At 58.5% G+C, this 21,635-nt stretch overlaps 2 protein-coding genes across 4 annotated transcripts in view; both read right to left on the bottom strand.

Annotated features, from left to right (window-relative positions):
• NAP1L4 (nucleosome assembly protein 1 like 4) overlaps positions 1-1,973 on the bottom strand; it is a 66,706-nt gene extending 64,733 nt beyond the window's left edge. The window contains exon 1 of one of the 2 annotated variants that reach the window (XM_082477698.1): positions 1,336-1,973. The gene's annotated coding sequence lies outside the window, so the exon portion shown is untranslated. Of the gene's footprint in view, positions 1-532; positions 661-1,335 lie in introns of those variants that run through there. The other variant, XM_082477697.1, reaches the window with a different exon arrangement.
• A 10,600-nt stretch (positions 1,974-12,573) lies between these two features.
• CARS1 (cysteinyl-tRNA synthetase 1) overlaps positions 12,574-21,635 on the bottom strand; it is a 48,217-nt gene continuing 39,155 nt past the window's right edge. For both annotated transcript variants that reach the window (XM_082409664.1, XM_082409665.1), the window contains 5 exons: positions 17,139-17,219; positions 16,524-16,591; positions 13,960-14,019; positions 13,480-13,563; positions 12,574-12,885 (listed from right to left, as the gene is read on the bottom strand). In XM_082409664.1, coding sequence (XP_082265790.1) covers positions 12,751-12,885; positions 13,480-13,563; positions 13,960-14,019; positions 16,524-16,591; positions 17,139-17,219 — 428 coding nt within the window. In that variant the 3' untranslated portion in view covers positions 12,574-12,750. The remainder of the gene's footprint in view (positions 12,886-13,479; positions 13,564-13,959; positions 14,020-16,523; positions 16,592-17,138; positions 17,220-21,635) is intronic.

Below are 21,635 nucleotides of genomic sequence, written 5' to 3'. Positions count from 1 at the left end.
CGCGGCAGCCTCACCCACCCGCCGGACGCGGGACTGGAGCCCGCTGCAGCCGCGGCTAACGGTCACTCAGACCTGGGAAGGCTCCGGTTCCGAAAACAAAAGGCCCCTGGGCGGCTCCGCGTTGGCCCGGGTCCTCGCGGCCCGACCCGTGGCCTTAACCTTCCCGGGGACGCAGCGGAGCCGGCGGGCGGGAGCCGCGCGGGAACAAAGCTCTCCTGACCTTCAGGCCGCCGCGGGAGGGGCGGAGCGCGACACCTGCCGCCGCCGCCCGGGCCCCGCCCGGCTCCCCGCGGGCCCCGGTCCCACCCGCGTCGCCGGCTCCCGCCCGCCTGCTCCCCGCCGCCGCTCCGGGCGCTCCAGACGCTTCGGGCCCGGCCCCGCCCCTGCCGCCGCGGCCTCCCGAGATGGCGGCCCCGGGCCTTCTCCGCGGCTCCCACCACCCCGGCCCCGGCCCCGGCCCCGGCCCCGGCCCCGGCCCCCGCCCCGCCGGCCGCCACTAACGCCGTTACCCGGCCGAGCCTCGCGTCCGCGCCTCACTCCTCCTGCGGCAGTGGCGGCAGCCGTCTGGGTTTCGCTCGCTCCGGGACTGCGCCGCCGTGGCCGCCAACAACGCCGCCTCCCATTGGCTGAGTCCCCTGGCCCCGCCCTCCGCGAACAAAGCGGGCTACGATTGGGAGGGCGCGGCGCAAGTCAACTACGCTTCGGCGCCGCCGGTGACGGCCAATCGGAGGCCGCCCAGGAGGCGCCGCGCTCAGCGGGGCCGAGACACGCGGGCCGGATACAAATAGGGATGTGTGACGTCAGCGTGGCGCGCGCCCGCGTTCCTTCCGCCCCTTTAAGGGGCGGGGGGGCGCGCGGAGGTCACGTGGGGGGCGCCTGCTGCAGCCTATTCCCGTGTTCTCTTCGGGTGCATCCCTTTTCCGGCCCCACACTCATCCTGGTCTGCGCAGCCCATTCCCCATCCCAACCGCCCACCCCGACCGCTCACCCCAGCTCGGGCGCAGTCCACCCCCCGGCCTGTGCAGCCCCCCTTCCCCAGCCCCCCGTGGGACTGGGCGCTGTCTCAGGGCCCACCCACCTCCCGCGACCCCTGCCTACCTCCCCCCAATTGAGTTCCAGCCCCAGGGACGCGCGCGCTGACCCCGCCGACCTCCGCGACCCCATGGCCCGGGCTTCCCCCCCTCAAATCCCCGGGCTCGTGCTGCCTGCTGGGCTTGGCGCGTGGGGTCCCCTCTTCCTCCCCCACCCTATCCCGCGCACTCACGGGCTCTCCCGGGGCAGCGCCCAGGCCCGCGTCCCCAGCATCTCAGCCCGGCTCGGGCCTAGCAGACCCACCGGCCAGAAGGAAGCGCCGGGCCGCTGGGGCCGGGGTACCGACCCCGGCCTCCCCACGTTACAGTTCCTGGAAAAGCGTTAATCTGAAAACCGCTTGAGTAAGACGACAGTTCGGTGGAAACCCACATCCGCCAGGCCCGGGCTTCTGGGAGTCTGTGTTTCTGGGCGCTATCTTCCGTTGAGCGGTCTTTGATTATCTTTGTCCGTTTTTTCAGAAACTTTCCTTTCTTTGAGCGGGGTCGCTTCTGAAACCCGTTCTAACTTTTCAGCAAGTTTGAAGGGGGCGGGGGGAGGAGTTTGAAAGCATCCAGAGGCTCCTGTTGGAGGGGCTGTTAAGGACGTAACGTCAGCTAACCGCCGCAGGGTGGCCAGCGGGTGCCCCGGTGTAACCCACATGGCGGGGACCAGCCTCTGCCCCGCATCGGTACTGAGAGGGCGTGTGTGAGATCCCTGCTTGCCTTACTTGGATTTTCTGACTTTTCTGTAGTGACCTTGTTTTGCTTTTGCTGAGGACGGGGCAGAGCTGGGGGAGGAGGCATAAACTACGAAAGAAAGGAGCACCAGCGTTTTCAAGTTTGGAGGTCTGTCCTCCTCCTGTTTAATAAAGGCTCATATCCACGAGGCCACTGTATCTGGCCCTGCCCGGATGTTCGGGGTTGAAGCAGGTGGTGCACTGCACCAGCGCCAGTTGGGGGAGCAGCTTGTGAGCTGGCCACTGGGCCTGGCCCTTGGTGGAACGGCTGTAGTGGAGCGGCCTTTCCCCGGGTCACTTTAGTGAGTTGGTGGGAAGGTGGGTGACATTGTCCACAGCCTTTCTGTTTGCAACAGGACTGAGAATGCTGTTTTAATTTCCTGTGGTTGCCACAACAAAGGGACACAAGCCGTGGGGCTTAGAAAGTACAACAGCATTGTGTTTTCTCACCTTTCTAGAGGCTGGAAGGCAGAAATCATAGGCGTTACAGGGCTGGGCTCCCTTCAGAGTCTCCAGGGGAGGGTCCTTCCTGCCTCTTTCAGCTTCTGGGAGCTCTGGGCTGTCTTGGGCTTGTGGCTGCATCACATGGCCGCCTTCTCTGTGTCTCTGTGGGTCCTTCCCCCCCACCCCCCGCCGCACCGCGCCGGTCAAGCCACAGCAGGAGTTTAATTGCTAAAGGATTGATGAAGTGACATTTTCCAATAAGGGAGACGAAGATCATTTTATATATATTTTTAAAATTATTGGCTGCGTTGGGTCTTCATTGCTGCGCGTGGGCTTTCTCTAGTTGCGGTGAGCTGGGGCTACTCTTTGCGGTGCGTGGACTTCTTATTGCGGTGGCTTCTCTTGTTGCGGAGCTCGGGCTCTAGGCACGCGGGCTTAGTTGCTCCGCAACGTGTGGGATCTTCCGGGCCCAGGGATTGAACCCATGTCCCCTGTATTGTCAGACGGATTCTCAACCACTGCACCACCAGGGAAGTCCCTGTATATCATTTTGAAAAATATTATAAAATCAGAATTACATTCAGGGCTCATGGGAAAGAATCGAGAAGTATTATCAGGAATCTTTTTAAAAGCGCAAAATATTTAACATGTGACCAAACAGCTCAAAATATCCCTACTCAAGTTCAGAAATACAATTATGTATTAGGAAAACATTACTCTCATTTTAGCCCGTTATAACAGGGTTAGTTGTTAATTAGTTCTGTGCTCCAAAAATGAATATCTGAAACACTAATTACTATGCTTACAAGCTAAGCGAAGGAGTTTGTTTTGACATATGAAATCAAAAAATGGAAAGAATTACAAAGGAGGCAACTTATTAGTTACTGACACACTTCACTGCATTTGTGTCTAAAGATTCAAATATTACTTCTGCATTAGGGTCCCTGGGTAACTTTTCATTGACTTTTGAGACCCTGGGTAATTTTACATGAAACTTTTTTTTTAACAACTGTTTTTATTTAGGACTTTTTAGTCCAAGGAGCTTTAGGTTCTAAGATGTAAACCAGATTGCCACTGTCACCACTGAAATAATGAAGGGAAGATGAGATGTATGAATATGGCATAGAGTCTACAGGAGGTAACAGATGAATCCATAGAAGCAGGTGAAGTGGTTTTCTCAAGGCCACGTTACTCTAGAAGCAAAACTGCCACTAGCTGAGTCTATTCCATTTGAAAAGTAAGTCATGACTCTGAATCTAAAGGATTCCCTGTGCTGACTTTTTTTGCCGTTATTCTAGTAATTACCTTGCAAATATTTTCTGTATGCATAGACTTTAATTTTAAACTACATGAGGGACTTCCCTGGCGGTCCAGTGGTTAAGACTCTGCACTTCCTCTGCAGGGGGCACAGGTTCGATCCCTGGTTGGGGAACTAAGATCCCACATGCCTCACAGCACGGCCAAAAAAATTAAATAAATATAAACTACATGAGGCTAGGACCATAACAATTTTGCAGATCCCTTATTTTCCTATTTCACATCTGTATACATTCTTGTTAAAATGGGATTACTCGTTTTCCCCACTTCCTATAAGGCACTTTCAAAGAGTTTTGAGCTGCCTTGGAACAAATACAATACTCTTGGTATACAGTTAAGTATAAATGGTTATCCAAATTTTAGGTTTGAGGAATAGTTCCTTCTTTGTGATTACTCTTGCAGAAGTCCCAAGACACAGAGGCTAGGGTGTGGAGTTTATGTTGATACTGGTTTTGCTGGTGGCTGCTTCTGGTTAAGGTTAAGACTTACTGATAACATGATCAGCACAATAAACTATAGCAGGGACGGTAACAAAAGTCATCAAGCGCGACAAGGACCATGCAACCCGTGTGTGATATTAATACATTAAAATGGAAATCGCAGCCATCTGAAACCCAAACATTTAAACCTTCTAAGTCACTTATTCAGTAAGGTTTCATTCTTTAAAAATGTAGCATATAAATTCCTCTCCATACACTCAGGAAAGCAAATTCAAAAAAAAAAAAAAAAGCACAATTAGGGGACAAGTAGAAGTATAAAAGAAAGATGGGCTATTCAAGTCACTTTTTTTCACCCAAAGAATGTAACAGGGTGACTTCCTAAGTTGATTTTACTCCCCAGGTATTTCTTATAATGTCTTTTTTTTTTCTCCCCCCCATGCAACTTGGCCCCTTAAAACCAGGCCAACTGCGTCATCTGGGATTCAATGGGGAAAAAAGCGATGTGTTTCCTTATTAGAGGAAAATGTTCTGGTGGACTCACTTGTGGATGCTTTGTGGCTATATTGTACGTTAGGAGTGATTTCAAGTCTTGTCAAGGGTAACTTTCACCCTCCCTGCTGACATTGGGACCACTGTCCCTCGTAAATCATTAACCATCTACAGAGTCATCCTGTCCTGGATTTATGATCTTGAGAAAGACATTTACCTTCTTGGACATTAATTTCCTCATCTGCTAAAGGAGGTAAGTGATCTTTTGGGTGCCTTTTAGTGCTAACGTTCTCTGATGCCAGGGAATACAGTTCAGTGCAGGGAATGTATGTAAAGACATTTTGCTCAATGAAAAATTACATAGTTTTGCATATTCTTATTCTCAGAGCCACTACCACCTCTCCTCACCTCATTCCCCAACCAGAGATCAAACCCACGCCCCCTGCAGTGGAAACATGGAGTCTAAACCACTGGACCACCAGGGAAGCCCTCCTGTGTCCTCTTCTTAAAAGGACACTCCAATCACTGTCCTAGGGCCCACCCTAATGGCCTCATCTTAACTCGATTACATTTGCAAAACCCCGGTATCTGAATGTCACATGCCCAGGTTCCAGGAATTGGAGTTGAACCTGTAATTTGGAGGCTGCCATTCAGTCCACAGCACGCTAAGGCGGTGCCCCGGCAGTGGTCCTGGCCAGTAGGCCGTGCAGCAGAGAGCAGGGGGAGGGGGGCAGGTGTTCCTGGGGCCAAATCCTTGCTCTGCCCGATTCCAGCCGGCGGGCCTGGCTGAGAGCCTGTGCCTCAGTTCCCCCATCTGTATAATGGGGACACTTAACAGCACCTGCTTCATGGGGCTGGGGGAGACTTGGAACAGCGCTGGTGAGCAGTCGCCTTGGTGCAGGTGTCTGTTCTGATGACCCCAGCCGCCTGGCGCGGGCAGGGGACTCAGCACCTGAGGACACAGGGGCGGGGCGGGGAGTGGGTAATCTGCCCTTCGGTTCCTGCTCCCCAAGGCTCACCTCTCCTCCAGGGGCTCAGCCTGCCTCCTGCCCCAGGTGATATCTGGTCCCCGGCAGCCACAGGCCCTGGTGCGACGGGTGCAGCCACCACTGAGTACGGGGCCACTCGGGGCCGCCCTTTGAGGGGCCAGAAGGGCTGACTCCTGGGTCTCCTTGTGGCCCAGACGCCACCTGGAGAAAGCAGGCCGGACCTGGGATGGTGGAGTCCACCTGTCCACACCTGTGGTCATCCACGCCCCCTGGCCTGCCCCCTTTGGGGCTCTTATGGGTCTGCAGAAAGGCCCCTTTTGGGAGGTTGTGAATGATCTCAAAATCCTCTCTGTCCACATGTCCCTTTGTGGGCTTCTGCCATCATTTGGGTCCAGTCACCTCCTCTGAGGGGCCTTCCTTGAACATCCCGCCGCTGCCACTCCCCTGCTTATTACCATCAGGGCACCACTGCCAGCTTTCCTGACCACGGGCACTTGACGGGGAGCATGTTGATCCCCACCTCCTGCCCCGTGCCCACCACTAGAAGGAGTGTATCAGGGAGGCTTCCGGGAGGAAGTGGTGCCCCAGCTGACACCTGAGAACCAGCAGGAGAGGCCAGGAGGGGAGCATAGTGCATTCCAGGACCTGCAAATAGCTCAGGGTGGCTCACGGCCCTAATGATAGCACCTGAGAGCCCCATCAGGAGGTGAGCCCGGGCAGGTGCCCCCAAGGTGATGCCTGGGCCAGGCTGCACGCCATGCCTTCATCTGCCCGTGGGCATGATGGGCGGGTGCCAGGCTCAGAGTGACGCCAGCATTGCCATCGCAAGCCCCCTCCCTGGGTCTGACGTCTTCTCAGTTCTCAGGCCCTGAGTCTCGGATTCCCCAACAGAAACGGGAACAGGAGTCCCCTGCAGCTGGCCTCGTGAGGAGCGGCTCCTGGGAAACTGCACCACGTTCTATTCGTATCTGTTGTGAAATCAGGCAACAGTCCTCGCCTGCCTGCAGTCTGACTATATTTTCCTGCCACCCCCCCCATTATAATCACAAGTGGATTTATTTAAATGAAGCATGAAGTCATATTAAACGTGTTTGTTCAAGAGGATGAAGGTTCAAGGATGGAGGTCCTGTTGGTTTCCTGGGGCCGTCACAACGAAGTACCCTAAACAGCACAGCTTAAACAACAGAAACGTGTTCTCTCCCAGTTCTGGACAGTCATGTCTGAAATCGAGTTGTAGGTAGGCCCCACTCCCACCCCCGGAGGCTATAGAGGAGGATCTCTCCTGCCTCTTCCAGATTCTGGGGGCTCCAGGTGTCCCTGGGCTTGTGGCCGCGTCCCTCCAGCCTCTGCCTCTGTCCTCACGTGGCCTGTCCCCATGGCTGTCTCCTCTTCTTTCAAAGATACCAGTCATATTGGAGTTAGGGCCCACCCTACTCCAGTGGGACCTCATCTTAAGTAATTACATTTGCAAAGAGCCTCCTTTTTCCAAATTAGCTCACACTGTGGACTTCTGGGTGGACATGGATTTGCTGGGTTGCATTATTCAGTCCAGTACAACAGGGCAGCTGCTGCAGGTGTCCTTGAGTTTCTGGAGCCTCTACAAGATGTGAAGGCTGAGGGGCTTGGGGGGGTGGCCTCCCACTGCCCACCTCCCACTCAGGGATCTGCCCTCACCCTCCCAGGCCCCGGCAGCGTCCCCAGGGACCCGGGGCGAGTCGCCCAGCCTCCAGCAGCAGACCCACTGGCTGCCTGGGCTTCCTGCCTTGCCATATCAGCTTTAAAAACCCACTCCCAGGGGACTTCCCTGGCAATCCAGTGGTTAAGACTCTGCGCTTCCACTTCAGGGAGTGCGGGTTCGATTCCTGGTTGGGGAACTAAGATCCTGCATGCTATGGGCCAAAAAAAAAAAAAAAAAAAGAAAGAAAAAGAAAAAACCACTCAGCATGTGGGGACTTGTGTCTTTTTTTTTTTTGGCTGCTGACCCCTGACCAGGGATTGAACCTGCGCCCCTGCATTGGAAGGGCAGAGTCTTAACCACTGGACCGCCAGGGAAGTCCCTCAAGACACTTTCATTCTGACAAACACCCAAGCTTTGCTGACACTGGAGCCTTGTACTGGCGTCTCTTATTCTGTGGACACGATCCTTTCTGACTACCCACTGACAGCAGAAGCACCAGCAAACGGACCTCCACTGGGCTGGTTCCTCCCTAGCCAGGAGGGTCCCTGCTCTTCACGGGCTAAGGCCACCCTCGTGCCCTTGGCTGGAGGTCACAGCCCGTCCTCCTGCCACCCCATCCTCCATGCTGCCCACCGGCGTGCTGGTGAGCCCGGACCACGGCATTGTGCTGTTCAACATCCTTCTGTAATCCCTGCTGCCCCCAGTGAACTCGGAACGGGGCAGGCACAGCGGGCATCAGTTTGTTTAGAAGTCCCCAGGTGATGCTAAGACCGACCAGGGCTGAGAGGTGCTGGGATTAGAGCCCCAAGGCCCCTGGCCACCTCGTGGCTTTCGTTTTCCCACCATCGTAACTTTGACACCACCGGGCTCTGAACTCGTGCACACCTGTTAACAGCCCCTCTACGCAGGTCCCTGGCCTGGCTCGCCCTCCGGCCATGGGGAGCGCAGGGGGTTACCCTGCAGGGGTGGCCCTGCCCTTGGGTTCTGCTCCTTGTTCGGCCTGAGCTCCCCCCAGACTGAGCTCAGGAGGACGGGCGCCCTGTCTTCCTTCCCACCTAGAGACTGTGCCTCATCTCGGGGCCACTGAATGATGGCAAGGCCTTGGCTGAGCAATGTCCCAGGTGGACACTATCGTCCCCACCTCCAGAGAAGGAAATAGAGACGGGCTGGACGACTCCTTCAGCCCCCCAGCTCAAAAACGGCTGGACCACAACCAACCTGGCCCTGGAGGGGCCCTGCCCCTCGCCTCCCGTGGGCACTGCTCAATGAGGAACCCCCGGGGCTGGCAGAAGAGAGGGAGCACGGGGCCCCAGAAGCACCCGACATCCCTCCCCAGGGTGGTGGCCCCCAGGTCATGATGCTGTAATGACAAGGACACATGGAGACAGGAGGAAGAAGCAGATGACATCATAAAATAGCCACCGTCTATTCCGTGCAGAGAGGGCTGCTATCTGTAAACTCAGAAGGAAGGTGTCGGGAGCCTGTCCCCAGACTGTTACAGGCTCGCTCTAGATGGCCTTAAGGGGACACTCCGTCGTTACTTTAGTCTGGTAATTTTCTGCATGATTCGATTTTTAAATAGTGAATCTGTGATTTTTTAAATAATGAAAACACGAAAGATTTCTCTTTGGGGAGAAGCAGGAAGACAATTCTGGCTCTTAACGCTGGAAAGGGGTTTCATGCACACACACAAAAGGAACACTTTACAGGTGAACTGATATTTTACAAGTTAAAAATGTTTTCCACCCCATCTTGTTCCAGAAGGTTCTGCCGCAGCTTGTAAGGGTGCAAAGGCCAAATGCAAAGGGAACAGTGAGGATGTTCTGACCAGGAGCCCCCAGTGCACCTCCCACAGGTGCCGCGACCCGCCCCGGTTGTCCACTAAAGACGAGAGAGTTTCCTGGCGGCATGTTTTAAACAACATTTGATCACGAAGAGTCTGGAACACAGGAAGGTAGAGAGGATGACCTGGGGCACAGATAGACGCCGGTCACTCAGGTGTGACCAGAAGCATCTGTATAATTTGCTTCATCGGTTTTCTTTGTTGAAGAAAATTACCACGCCACGTTGTCCCAAACTAAGGACATGTGTGGACACAACTGGCATGATCGAACGAACGAAATTCACCAAGATTCCTTAGCGTCACACCATGCCCATGCACACATGTCCCCAAACGTCTCTGTGGCCAGTTTGTTCAAAGCTATCCAGGTTAATACACAGGAGGTGGTGGTTTTGTTTCTCGAATCTCTCCCGAGTCCCGAGGAGGGCCCCGCCTTCTGGATGAGTCCGGCGGCCTCTCTGTGGCACCTCCTGCCTGTGTCTCGGTCCCCAGTACTGCCGGTGAGCAGGAAGTGAAACGGACGGCCTCCTCCTCCAGGTGGGGCCCCCGACCAGTGGCAGGGGCATCACCCCAGGGCCTGGAGGAAACGCAGAGAATCTCCAGCCCCACCCAGATCCGAGTCGGGGTCTGCGATTTAACAAGGTCCCGGGCAGCATGGGTCTAAAAGCTTTGTTCAGGACCTACTCCGTATTTTTAGTGGAAAGACTTCTCTGTGCAGGTGAGGCCAGGCTCCTCGCTGCAGGGCACCCCTCAGGCCCACATGTCCCTCTCGGGGGATGCTGAGACGGAGTGCTGGGGGGAGGGGGTGATGGGCAGGGCTCCGAGTTGTAAGGTGACAGGCGCACCTTTCCCGGTCCCCTGTGACCAACAAGCCACCTGCGAGGGGACGCTTTGGCGTCAGCTCCCAACTTTCAGCAGGGGTCTCGGCGTCCACTGACAGCCCTGGCTGGAGTCGGGGCTGCACTTGGGGCCCCAGAACGGAGGCGTTCTAGCTGTCCTGTTTTGCCCACTTCTACTCGCTGGCACTGCTGCCCCTTTCAGTGGGGCCATTTGTGGCTCTCAAATACAGTTTCCATGGAGGGTGGGAGATGTTTAATCCCGCCACCTTTTTTTCTGGCCACGCCACACAGCTTGCGGGATCTTAGTTCCCCGACCAGGGATTGAACCCAGGGCCATGGCAGTGACAGCACGGAGTCCTAACCACTGGACCGCCAGGGAAGTCCCAATCCTGCCACTTATAAATAACTAAGTCTGTGGACCAGGTGTCAGCTCCAGTGGTGACAAGTTATTATGTCTTGGTCTTCTTTGCTTTTGAGAATAAGTGTGGATGCCTGGATTTCAATGACCCCTTCTTTTCAGGGCTGCAGTTGTCCCAGACTCAGCCGGGGGAAGCTCCTTAGGCTTTTCACTTTGAAATCATGAGAGGTTCCCAGGAAGCTGCGGCAGAGGGGTCCCTGTGCCCTTCACATGGTTTCCTGACAGCTACGTCTTGCCTAAGATCAACCCCGGGACACCAGCCCTGGTGTCACGTGGCCACGGGCGTAGATTCCTCAGCCCCCACTGCAGTCGAAGGGTGAAGGGTCCAGACTGTCCCTGGTTAGCCTCCACCCAGCCCCCGGCACCGCTACGCCGCTCTCTCTAGTTCTGTCCTCTCGAGTCATCTCACTGGAATCTCACTGCGCGTGACCCTCTGCCCGATGCCCCGGAGACTCTCCTGGCTGCTCTGTGTGTTCCTGGTCTGTCCCGTGTCCTTCTGACACGACCCCTCCGTCTGGGACGCTTCCCCTCAGGGTGGCGGGATGCCCTGGGCCTCCACGAGCGCTCGCCCTCGGCCTGGAGTTGGCCGCTTCTCCCAGGAGAGGGGATGGCACGCAGAGCCTGGAAGCTGGCCCTGGGGGTGCTCGTGGCCACCGGGGCGGTCCCCTCTCAGCCTGCATGGCCGGGACATACCTACTGTTTACAAGCGTCAGTTCCTCCGTTGTCTCCTCCGTTCGTGTTTAACAGCACGCGATTCTCTGGTGCTTTTCCTCACGATGAACGCGGGGCTGCTGATGTCGAGGCACGTGTCCGCTGCCCGCACAGCGCGGAGGGTGACGACCACGCCGGACCACGCCCAGCGACACAGCAATGGAACCAAGTTTGACTTCCCTGCACGGCTTTGGCCTCAGGACACACCCCCCGAACGATGTGCAGCCAAGTGGCAGGTTCTCAAATCAACCAAAGGGGCCCTTTTCTCACCGGTTTGATTTGCGGTTTTATGGCAGGTGGCGCTTTCCTAAACAGCTGCCACCCTTTCCAGCCCCCTGCCACTGCCGTCACAGGGAGGGGTCTGCGGGTGGGCCCTGGGGCGGCCTGGGGGTCCGCGTGACCTCTGAGGTTAGATCCCAAAGGGCACGTGGTGCCCAACTCTCCTGGGACCCGCAGAGGCCGCCGACCTGGAGGCCACACCCCAGCATCCCCCGCCCAGGACCCAGGTGCGAGCACACAGACCCCCCGCCCTCTGACCGCACCCGGTGGGGGGCCCTGACTCAGACCCGCCCAGAGGAGCCGGTCAACCCGGAACCCCCAGGGTCAATAATAAGGTCATTGTCACTTCAGCCACTAAGTGCTGGGGTGACTTGTTAGGTAGATACCTGCCCTGGGTTTGTTCCACTTTGTCTTGGGGCCTTTCTTCTTACTGGTTTATTTTTTTTAATGTGGAACACATGCAGGGCCTGTCCCCGTGGGGTCGCAGCCGTCGTGCTCCACGTGTGGCTGCTGGGTGGGGGCCCCCGGAGCACCCGGTACCGGCCAGCAGGCTGCTCCCCACCTGCCCTGGGGGTGGCGCTCCCACGAGCAGGCCGCGGGGGTGAAGGGCGAGCGCGGCCACCACTGGACAGTGCCAACCCCGACCCCAGCCCCCTGCCCCGGCTGGGCCGCTGTGCCCCGCCATCGCCGCGAGCGAGACCCGGATGGCATCTCCCAGCCCGTCCGCCCGGCCCCGAGGGCTCCATGGCGGGTTCTGGCGGATCTGACCTGGCCCCGCGCTTCTGCAGGTGGAGCCGGTCCCGGCTCGCTGCCACCCTGCTCCGTCCAGGCCTGGAGCTCAGGTGGGGATTCTCAGCCCCGGGAGTAAGAATGCGAGAGCAGGGTGGTGAGGACACGCTCTCCTGGCTGGGACCTGGGGACATCGCTGCCCTGCGCTGCTGGCATCCCCCCTCCTCCCATCTCATCGCCAGCCGTGCTGAACCGGCCCTGCCACCCGCCCGCCCGCGGAATCGCTGCGGAGACAGGGTGCCGAGCTGACCCAGCAGGACCCGGGCACCCGGCCGAGCAGCCTTTGTGTGCGGCGCCAGCGGGCTCTGCCAGTTTGAGCCTGTCTTTTTCCTACTCAAATGCCTCCGAATGCGCCTACACACCAGAGATTAGCCGACAGCCATCTGCACGGGGGCAGGGTCGGGGGGGGACAGTCCTCGGCTGAAGCCGCTCAGTGGCCTGACCTCCCGTGTCGTGACCTGCTGACCAAGCAGCCCGGCCGGGCCCCCGTGAGCGCTGACCGTGCAGGGTGACGGCAGACAGAGCCCGGCCTTGCGTTTGGAAGATTTTATTACTGATGTTTCAGAGCCGAAGGTGGCCCAGACCTCTCCGGACAGAATCCTTAACCTAGGCCCCGAGGAGCACTATAAACACGCCCAGAGCGGGGGGCAGAGTGCCCGGGGCGGGGGGAGCTGGTGCCCCCGGTGTGGTGTAGAGCCTCGGCCCCGCCTTCACGGGACGCTTCCGTTCTGAACCAACTGCAGATACTCCTTGTGAAGCTTTTCCTGGACCTCGAAGAGCTTCTTCAGCTTCTTGGCCTGCCCTTTGCTCAGCTCTTTGCCTGCTGTGTCGTGTGTGGGCAGACCCTGAAAGGCGAGGGCACGGGCGGTCACCGCGGGCATCCAGCCCACTGCCCGGGCCAGTCCGCCTGCCCGGCCTCCACTCCCCGCCACGCTCTGGACCCAGCGCACTGATCCGAGGTGCCCGTCCTAGCCTCTGGGAAGCGACCATCCTGGGATGTCCCCCTGCCTGAGGGGTGAGGGGCACCGTTCCCCACCAGGGTCGACATGGTTCTGATACGAGCAAATAGGTACAAGACCAGTGAGGGAGGCCTGAGGGTCTCGAGGCCAAGCGGCCGTGAGTAGTCACGCTGAAGAGCCCCTCGAGCAATGGGCACATCTGTGCCATGGCCCTTCTGGACTGTCTGTGGGGTGAGTCCCTGCAAATCCATCAACTGGCCCAGGCCACGACGCCCGGCCCCAGAGCCGCTGGGCCGTGGTGAGGGACGGGTGGCCCCGGGCACTGGGCTACACGTGCTGGACCTGAAACAGCCCCACACAAGCCTGCCTTCCTGCAAACAGCACCCTGGACAGAGAATCTTCCCAGCCAAGTTTGAAAACCCCTCTCATCCCAATTTAATGGTCTAACAACGTTCTGAAAAGAAAGACAGGATTTCTTACGTTTTCATCAAACTTGGAATACTTGTCGCTTTCTGACAAGAACATCTCGCTGGGCGGAACCTTCATCTTGGCCAGCCTTGCCGCCTGGAACACAGACGTGGGGTCACTGCTCCAAGCCCATGAGGGGCCCCACGCCCGCGACCCCGTGTCGGCTCCCACCCCAGCCCCCAGGTTCAGGGAGCGACAGCTGGGCAGAGGGAAGTGAAAGGAGGGAGCCAGGTGTTTTCTGCAGGAACAGGGGGACGGCCGTGCACGCAGCACAGCAGGATCAAGGCCACAGAAGCCGTCCTGGAGCTCGCGGCCACGTCTGTCCCTGCTCAGGGCTCCCGGCCTCCCTGGGGCACTGTGTGAGGTGGTGAGGGGGCACCGCTGGGGACGGAGGCAGAGGGGGCGCCCGGCTGGGTCCCAAGGAGGCACAGGGGGCAGGGCATGGGGTCAAAGTGCGTTTCCGCCAGGAGCCTGCCCCCGCGCAGACGTTACTTCCTGCTCTTGTCTCTTCCTGGCGGCCTCCTCTTTCTTCCTCCTCTTTTCTTCCTCAGCCTGGGGGACAGCAAACGCCCCGTGAGCTGGAGCTGCCCAGGCCCCTCTTGGGTGGGAGGGGGACAGGACAAGCCCCCTGCCATCCCCCCGCCCATCCCCGTGAGCTGGGCTCTGACCCAGCCCTGCTCTGGACGTGGGGCGTGAGTGGACACCATGCGTGAGGTCACCTGCAACACAACCAACATGAAGAAAGGACCAGAGAACTGCCCGGCAGGTGGGGGGCTGCGGTCGGGTGGGGGACCAGGGACAGCAGGGCGAGGGCCAACCCTGAGGGGCCCGGGCACCTGGGGAGGGCGGGAGCGGGGCTGGCTGGAGGAGACGGGTGGGAGCCAGAGCCCACCTCCCACCAGGCACGCAGCGTCCAGGAAGGAGGCAGGGAGGGAGGGATGGAGGGCCTGAGGGCTGGGCTGGGTGCCCGTGAGGAGGGGCCCGAGGCTGCCTCGGGAGGTCTGGGCTCGGGCCACCATGTGGACAGCGTGTGCCCCGGATAGGAGGGAGGAACGGGTCTGGGGAATGAAGGTCACGCGTTCCCTCTTGGATGTCTTGGGTTTTGGGTGCTTCCTGGCCAAGCGGAGCCCTTAGGTAGGCGGCTGGACACAGGAGTCTGGGCCAGAGAGAACTCGGGGGTCACAGGCACACAGGTGGCAGAGGGGCCCTGGGACGGGGTGAGGTCACCTGGGTGGGGGGACGCCAGAGACGCGGGAAGTGCGGGCAGTGCAGTGGGGGAAGCGGAGGGAGGGTCCCAGAGAGCAGGGGTCAAGGGTGGGGCCACCCCAGGATGCGCCTTGTCACCGGAGAACCCGAGCAGAGCAGGAGGGGCTGAGGGTGGACGGAGGAAGAGGGACCCGGCACAGAGCTTGGGAAGTGGGAAGACGGGTGCCGAGGGCTTTTGCTCTTCCACTTAGAGACCGGAGGTGCTTATCCCGCTGGGGGAGCTGAAGACAGCCTACGAGGCCGTGGTCCCAGGTGCCTCCACACACGGGGGCTGGGGCGGGATTCCCTTGGCTGGAAACTCGAGCTACTGGAGGGAAGGTGTACGGCAAATCCCTCCCGCGAAGGCCTTGCGGCCAGTGAAGACATGGGCAGAGGTGCCTGATCCGAGTTCACTGCCCTGCCTTTACGCCCCGGGCTGCCTTGGGGGAGAGCGGGAGTGAGCCCCACGTCACCTCCGGGGCAAGGCCGGGGCGGCCCACACGCTGCGGTGTCCAAGGATGGGGAGAACCCGACCCAGGGGACATGACACCAGTGGGGGTGACCAAACAGGATGGAAAAGGCGGGGAGGGGCCAAAAAATGCATGGACGAGGGTCAAAGCCCAGCTCCTGGAACCTCGCACCAGCCTGACTCCGGCCAGACCTTCCCCGGCACCCGGGCTCCTTAATTCTCATGCTCGGCCCCTCCTGGCGTCCACACCAGTGTCCCCGGCGCCCAGCGTAGCCCAGGGCCAGCCTCGCCACTCTTCTCCCTGACCACCCACCCACCCGTCAGTTCTCCTTCTGGACACCTGTCGAGGCCCCTTCCCAGTCTCCCAAACTCCTCTCCCCAGGGTCTCTTCTTAAGGCCCCTCGGGCCCCACACCCAGTGACCTGCGCCCAGCACTTCTGACAGGTACTGTGTCTGTTCCTGCTTCTCTCTTTCTATGGGACGCCGAGGTCCCCGAGAGCAGGGACTGTCCCGCTTCATGGAGCCCCCGGCTCAGCCCTGCTCACGGAGGTGTAGTAACGTCTGAGGCGTGAGAAGGACGGTGCTGGGGGCGGGGGTGGGTGGAGGTGTGACTGTGACACATTCAACCCCAGGGACAGGGAGACACCACTTCAGGTGAGAGCGAGGTATGACCACACCTGTCAGCTTCGCAGTTTACCAGAGGTGACAAGTCTTCCCTTGTACTCTGGGTCCTTCATCAGAAGCTGGATTTTGTTGTTGTTGTTAGAAAACTGCCAAGTAGTTACCTATCTAGTCTTTCCTTCTGACGTTTATAAACACTGGCATTTTTTAATAAGAGTATAAACACTAACTCCTAAAGGTGAAGTATATAAACTCCAGTGATATTTACATTTTCAAGAACACCCAGCTCAGGGACTTCCCTGGTGGCGCAGTGGTTAAGAATCCGCCTGCCAACGCAGGGGACATGGGTTCGAGCCCCGGTCTGGGAAGATCCCACATGCCGCGGAGCAACTAAGCCCATGTGCCACAGCTACTGAAGCCCACGTGCCTAGAGCCCGCGCTCCACAACTACTGAGCCTGCGTGCTTACAGCCCGCGAGCCACAACTACTGAAGCCCGCGCATCTAGAGCCCGTGCTCCGCAACAAGAGAAGCCACCGCAATAAGAAGCCCGCGCACCGCAACGAAGAGCAGCCCCCGCTCGCCTCAACAAGAGAAAAGCCCGCGCGCAGCAACGAAGACCAAACGCAGCCAATAAAAAATAATTATTATAATAATAAGAAGAAGAACTTAAAACAAAAAACAAATAAAACACCCAGCTCAGGTCATTGCGGTTTTACTCACCCTTTTCTTCTCTTCTCTCTCTCTCAATAAGGTATCTCTGTCCACCAACTTGACCACAGTGGGCAGTCCTGAAAGGCCAACAGCCGTGAGACGAGGCCGAGCCCAGCGCTGCCCACAGCACTCCCGCCCCCAGGGCCCCCGAGAGAAGCCGGGGCCTCCTTCCTGCTCGCACAGGTCAAACGTTAATTGTGCCGTGGGGAGGCCTTGCTGCTCAAGAGCGAGCACCCGGAGTCATAGGACATTCGTCTGAGGGTTTAAAATCCAATAATTTTCCATTTTCCCTGCAGCCCAAACTGCCACCAAGTCGAAACACAAGCTGTGAAACTTGCTGACAATCCACACGACACAGGCTGCCTCCCAAGTGCCAGGCCATGAGGAAAGGCGGCCAGTGGCCCCGCAGAAACGGGGGCGCCGGGCAGTCAGGCCACAGGAGAGGAGGGGCTGGCAGTGACGCCCAAGAAGGTACAACTACAGGTCCCCCGGGACCACGCATCACGGGGGGTTCACCACGTAAAAGACGAAGCGTCCTCGGACCCGTCCCGGAGTTCTTCCTCTCAAAAGCAATCTCCACCCTGTGTCCCTCCCCCGATCCAGTGTCACGTCCAGAGGACCCACCTTCATGGTCTTCAAACCGCACTCCCAGCTCAGGCAGGACGTCGTCCCGCAAGGCATCGCTGAGCTGCAGGACCTCGGGGACTGTGGACAGAGGAAGCGGTTCAGTCCACCGGGCCCGGGAACGCCCGGGCCCCACGGAAGAGCGCCCCCCTGCGCCTCTGGAGGGGCCGGGCTGCTCCACTGGCCACGGACGCAGGAGAAGCCGAGACACGGACGTCGCGGCCACTGGTGAGCCCAGAGCAGCCCCTGGACCCGTGGCCTGTGCACCGGCTCAGGGCCCTGCTCAGAGGCGGGCACTGACCGCAGAGGCGCACGGACTGGGGAAAGCCCTGCGGGCGGCAGGCCCAGGGGCACTAGGATTCTGCTGCACAGAAATGAGCTCCCCGGTCACTCGGGAAGGCGCCTGGGAGCGCCGAGCCCCCGCGGCCCTGGCGAGGCGATCCTGAGAGAGGCGGCCGCGTCCCACCGTCCAGGGCCCCAGCCCAGCAAGGGATCGGAAGGGGCCAAAGGCCTGGGGGAGGGACCCACGCCCCACCTCGGCGACACTCTGCCTTGGGCACTGGCGCTCCTGGCCAGCCTCGCCCCAGCCGTGGGAAGTGGCCACGCGGAGCTGGGCTTGAACGGGCAGCGGCCCGGGGCGCCTGGCCGGCCCACTGGCTTTGAAGCGCCTGTTCCAGGAGAGGCGGCACACACGAAGCAGCCAGAGGGCGCAGAGCTGAGCAGACGGCTGGCGTGGCCTCTGGGCCTGACGGGCCTTCAAGTCTGGACAGTGTTAACCTCTGCACCACCTGGTTAGGGCCGGTGAAGGCCCAGGAGCTCGGGGGACCCTGGGATAGTCCTGTAACGGCCATCACGGACGGCGCCCAGGGTGCCTGATGCCCAGCCGGACCAGGGAGAGGCCAGCCCGTTTGAACTTGGGCTTGAAGAGCCCATATGGGCTCACCCCCAACTAAACACGTTCGTGCAGACGTCAGGAGAGGCTCACCCAGACATTCCAGCTCTGAGACCCTGACCTCAGGGTGAAGCAGATTCAGCTTTGGGCTAAGAACTGGGCCAGTGGGAACTCCTGCTGGTGCCGGCAAAGCCGACTCCTCCCGCCCTGCCCTGTCCCTCCCCGCAGCACTGACCACGGCCCACGTGGTCACTCACTCACCTGTCCTGTCTCTACTGTGTCCCCAGAACCCCGTGTGCTCCCACAGCACTGTGCCGGTGCCCCACAAGGCCACTCGCGGGTGAATGAATGAATGCACGATGACCCGCACGTCTCAGGGGAGGCCCGAGCCCCGGCCACACGTGCAGCCGGCCGCGCGGTCTCCCGCTTCCCAACGCCAGTCAAGGAAAAGCCCTGTTCCAGCCCCGCAGCAGGGCTGGTGGGACGAGGCCCTTTATATTTGGTCCCTCCCCTCATTCTGCCCCTCGGGGCCCCTCGCTCAGACGGGTCCCCCCCAGGAGACCCCAGGGCACCGGCCAGGCGAGTGTCCAACAGACGCTTGCTCACCGTAACGGGAAGGGAAGCAGGCTGGCCCTGCCATCATTGCCACCAATTCCCCTCCACACCCTCAGGCCCAACCCCGCCTCCCCGCCATACCCCCAGGGGAGGGACATCCCTCCCTGGGGCCCCTCAGGTGCCATCCTCTTGGTGGCCTCCACGAGGCTGAGACAGCGACCCTCACCTCCATCTGAGACCTGCTCCGGTCCACGGAGCTCAAACTTCCCCCCAGGCTTTCTTTCCAAACCTTTTTCTTACTTTAGGAGCTGGCTTTCTCCTCCACCCTCTCCCGACTTACATTTCTGAAAAGGGTCTAGTGCCCACAATAAAGAAAGAGCTCCTACAGCTCAATAAGACAAATGACCCAAATAAAAATGAGCAAAGGGGGACTTCCCTGATGGTGCAGTGGTCAAGAATCCGCCTGCCAATGCAGGGGACACGGGTCCGAGCCCTGGTCCGGGAAGATCCCACATGACGCAGAGCAACTAAGCCCGCGCGCCACAGCTACTGAAGCCCGCACACCTAGAGCCCGTGCTCCGCAACAAGAGAAGCCGCCACAATGAGAAGCCCGTGCACCACAATGAAGAGTAGCCCCCGCTCGCCGCAACTAGAGAAAGCCTGCGCGCAGCGACAAATACCCAAAAAACGCAGCCAAAAATAAATAAATAAAAATAAATAGATTATTTAAAAAATTATTAAAAAAAAAAAAACGAGCAAAGGGCCTGAATAGACAACTCTCCAAAGGAGACGTTCAGACGGCCAAGCAGCTGCTCGTCACTACTCATCAGGGAATGCAAATCAAAGCCACAACGAGACACCCCTGCAAACCCACCAGGATGGCTGTGAACAATAATAAACAGAAAATAAAAGGAGCTGACAAGGATGTGGAGAAATTGGAACCCTTGCGCACCGCTGGTGGGAATACATAATGGTTCAGCCTCCATGCAAAACACTTTGGTGGGTCTTGAAAAAGTTAAACACAGAATTACCGTATGATCCCACAATTCCTCTCCTAAGTGTGTACCCAAAACAACTAAAACAACCTGATGCTTACACATGCACGTTCACAGCAGCACTGTTCACCAAAGGTGCAAACAGTCCAAACACCCGTACGGCTGAATGGATAAAGGGAAGCGGTATACGTAGCTGGTGATTATTCTGCCCTAAAAAAAATGAAGCACCGCCACATGCTACAGTGTGGACAACCTCGAAAACATTCTGCTGAGAAGCCGGAGAAATGAGGTCACATACTGTGTGACTCCATTTATGTGAAATGCCCAGAACAGGTCAATCCAGAGACAGAATGCAGGTTGGTGGTTGCCAGGGGCTGGGGGAGGGGGCGTGACCTTGGAGGGTGGAAACATGCTGGGACCAGAAGGAGATGGTAGCTGCACAACACAGGGAAGGCACTGAGCGCCACTGAATGGTTCACTTTAAAATGGCCAGGTTTACGTTACGTGAACTTCACTTCAATAAGTTATTTTTATTTAAAGGGAAAACCCCAGTTGGATATTTTCCAGGAATTCAATAAACCAACTCTTAAACATATGGAACAAAGGTCTCAGAACAGCTAACGCGACCTTAAAAGAAGAGCACAGACGGGGAGCTTGCCTCCGGGGTGGGGTGGGGGGAGAAGCCCGTACATGGAGACAGAAGACGCTGTCCCCCACCCCGCCCACCTGCCATACCAGCAGGAGTGAAGCCAAGGCTTTTGGGGTCTTCCCAATGCTGTGCAAATCCGGGTCTGAAGTTGTGGTTCCTGAGTCCGGGGCTGGGATGGAACCTCGTGCGAGGCCCAGACAGGAGCGGAGGCTGCCCCGTGGAGAAGAGGCAGTGGGACAGCAGTGGCGATGGGCGGATCTGGGTGGACTGGCTCCCAGTGGTGGGCGCACAGAGACGGGGCGGCCGGCGGCTGGCAGGGCCCCTTCTGGAAGGAAGCAGCTGCACCACCACGACGGAGCCCAGCAAAGGAAAACAGGTTTCCCCGGACATGGGCCACGGGGGCGACCTTCCCAGGGCACCTGGCAAAGCGTGCTAGCCCCGGGGACCTCACAGCCCTGCAGACGCCAAGGGGCTCTGACTCCAGGCTAGAAGGGAAGGAGCGTGTCTCTGTGTGGCCACCTGCTGGACGCCCCTGCCAGCACCTCCCCGTGCCCTGCCACTGCGGCCCGCAGCCTTCCCCTCGTGTACTGTCCACAGAGCCACAAGGCTCAGGGAGGGGCAGCCTGCATCCATCAGGCTGGTTACTGCGGGGCGGGGCTGTGACACGGGAGGGGAAAACAGATGGGCAGTGAGCAGGGAGACCTTGTCGGGCGCTCTCAGAAGAGACACAGGCTCGGAGATGCTGTAAAAGGAGACGGGATCCATCCACAGATGAACGGATGAGCAAAATGTGGTCCATCCACACAGTGGAATGTTACTCAGCCTTAAAAAGGAAGGGAGGGGCTTCCCTGGAAGGGCCCAGTGGTTAAGAATCCTCCTGCCAATGCACGGGACACGGGTTCGAGCCCTGGTCTGGGAAGATCCCACATGCTGCAGAGCAACTAAGCCTGCGTGCCACAACTACTGAGCCTGCGCTCTAGGGCCCGCGAGCCACAACTACTGAGCCCACGTGCCACAACTACTGAAGTCTGCGCGCCTAGAGCCCGTGCTCCACAACAAGAGAAGCCACTGCAATGAGAAGCCCACGCACCGCAACGAAGAGTAGCCCCCGCTCGCCTCAACTAGAGAAAAGCCCGCGTGCAGCAAAGAAGACCCAGTGCAGCCAAAAATAAAATTAATTAATTAAAAAAAAAAAAAAAAAAGGAAGGGAATCCTGACCAAAGCTACAACGTGGATGAACCTTGAGAACGTTACACTCAGTGAAATAAGCCAGACGTAGAAGGACAAATGCTGTCTGATTCCACTCACATGAGGTCCCTGGAGGAGTCACATCCACAGAGACAGAAAGCAGACGGTGGGGATGAGGGGTGGGGGAGGGGAGGGGAGTGAGTGTTTGACGGGGACAG

The sequence above is a fragment of the Balaenoptera physalus genome (assembly GCF_965194825.1).
Source record: "Balaenoptera physalus genome assembly, chromosome: 10".
Taxonomy (NCBI): domain Eukaryota; kingdom Metazoa; phylum Chordata; class Mammalia; order Artiodactyla; family Balaenopteridae; genus Balaenoptera; species Balaenoptera physalus.
This window is presented reverse-complemented; position numbering and strand designations above follow the sequence as displayed.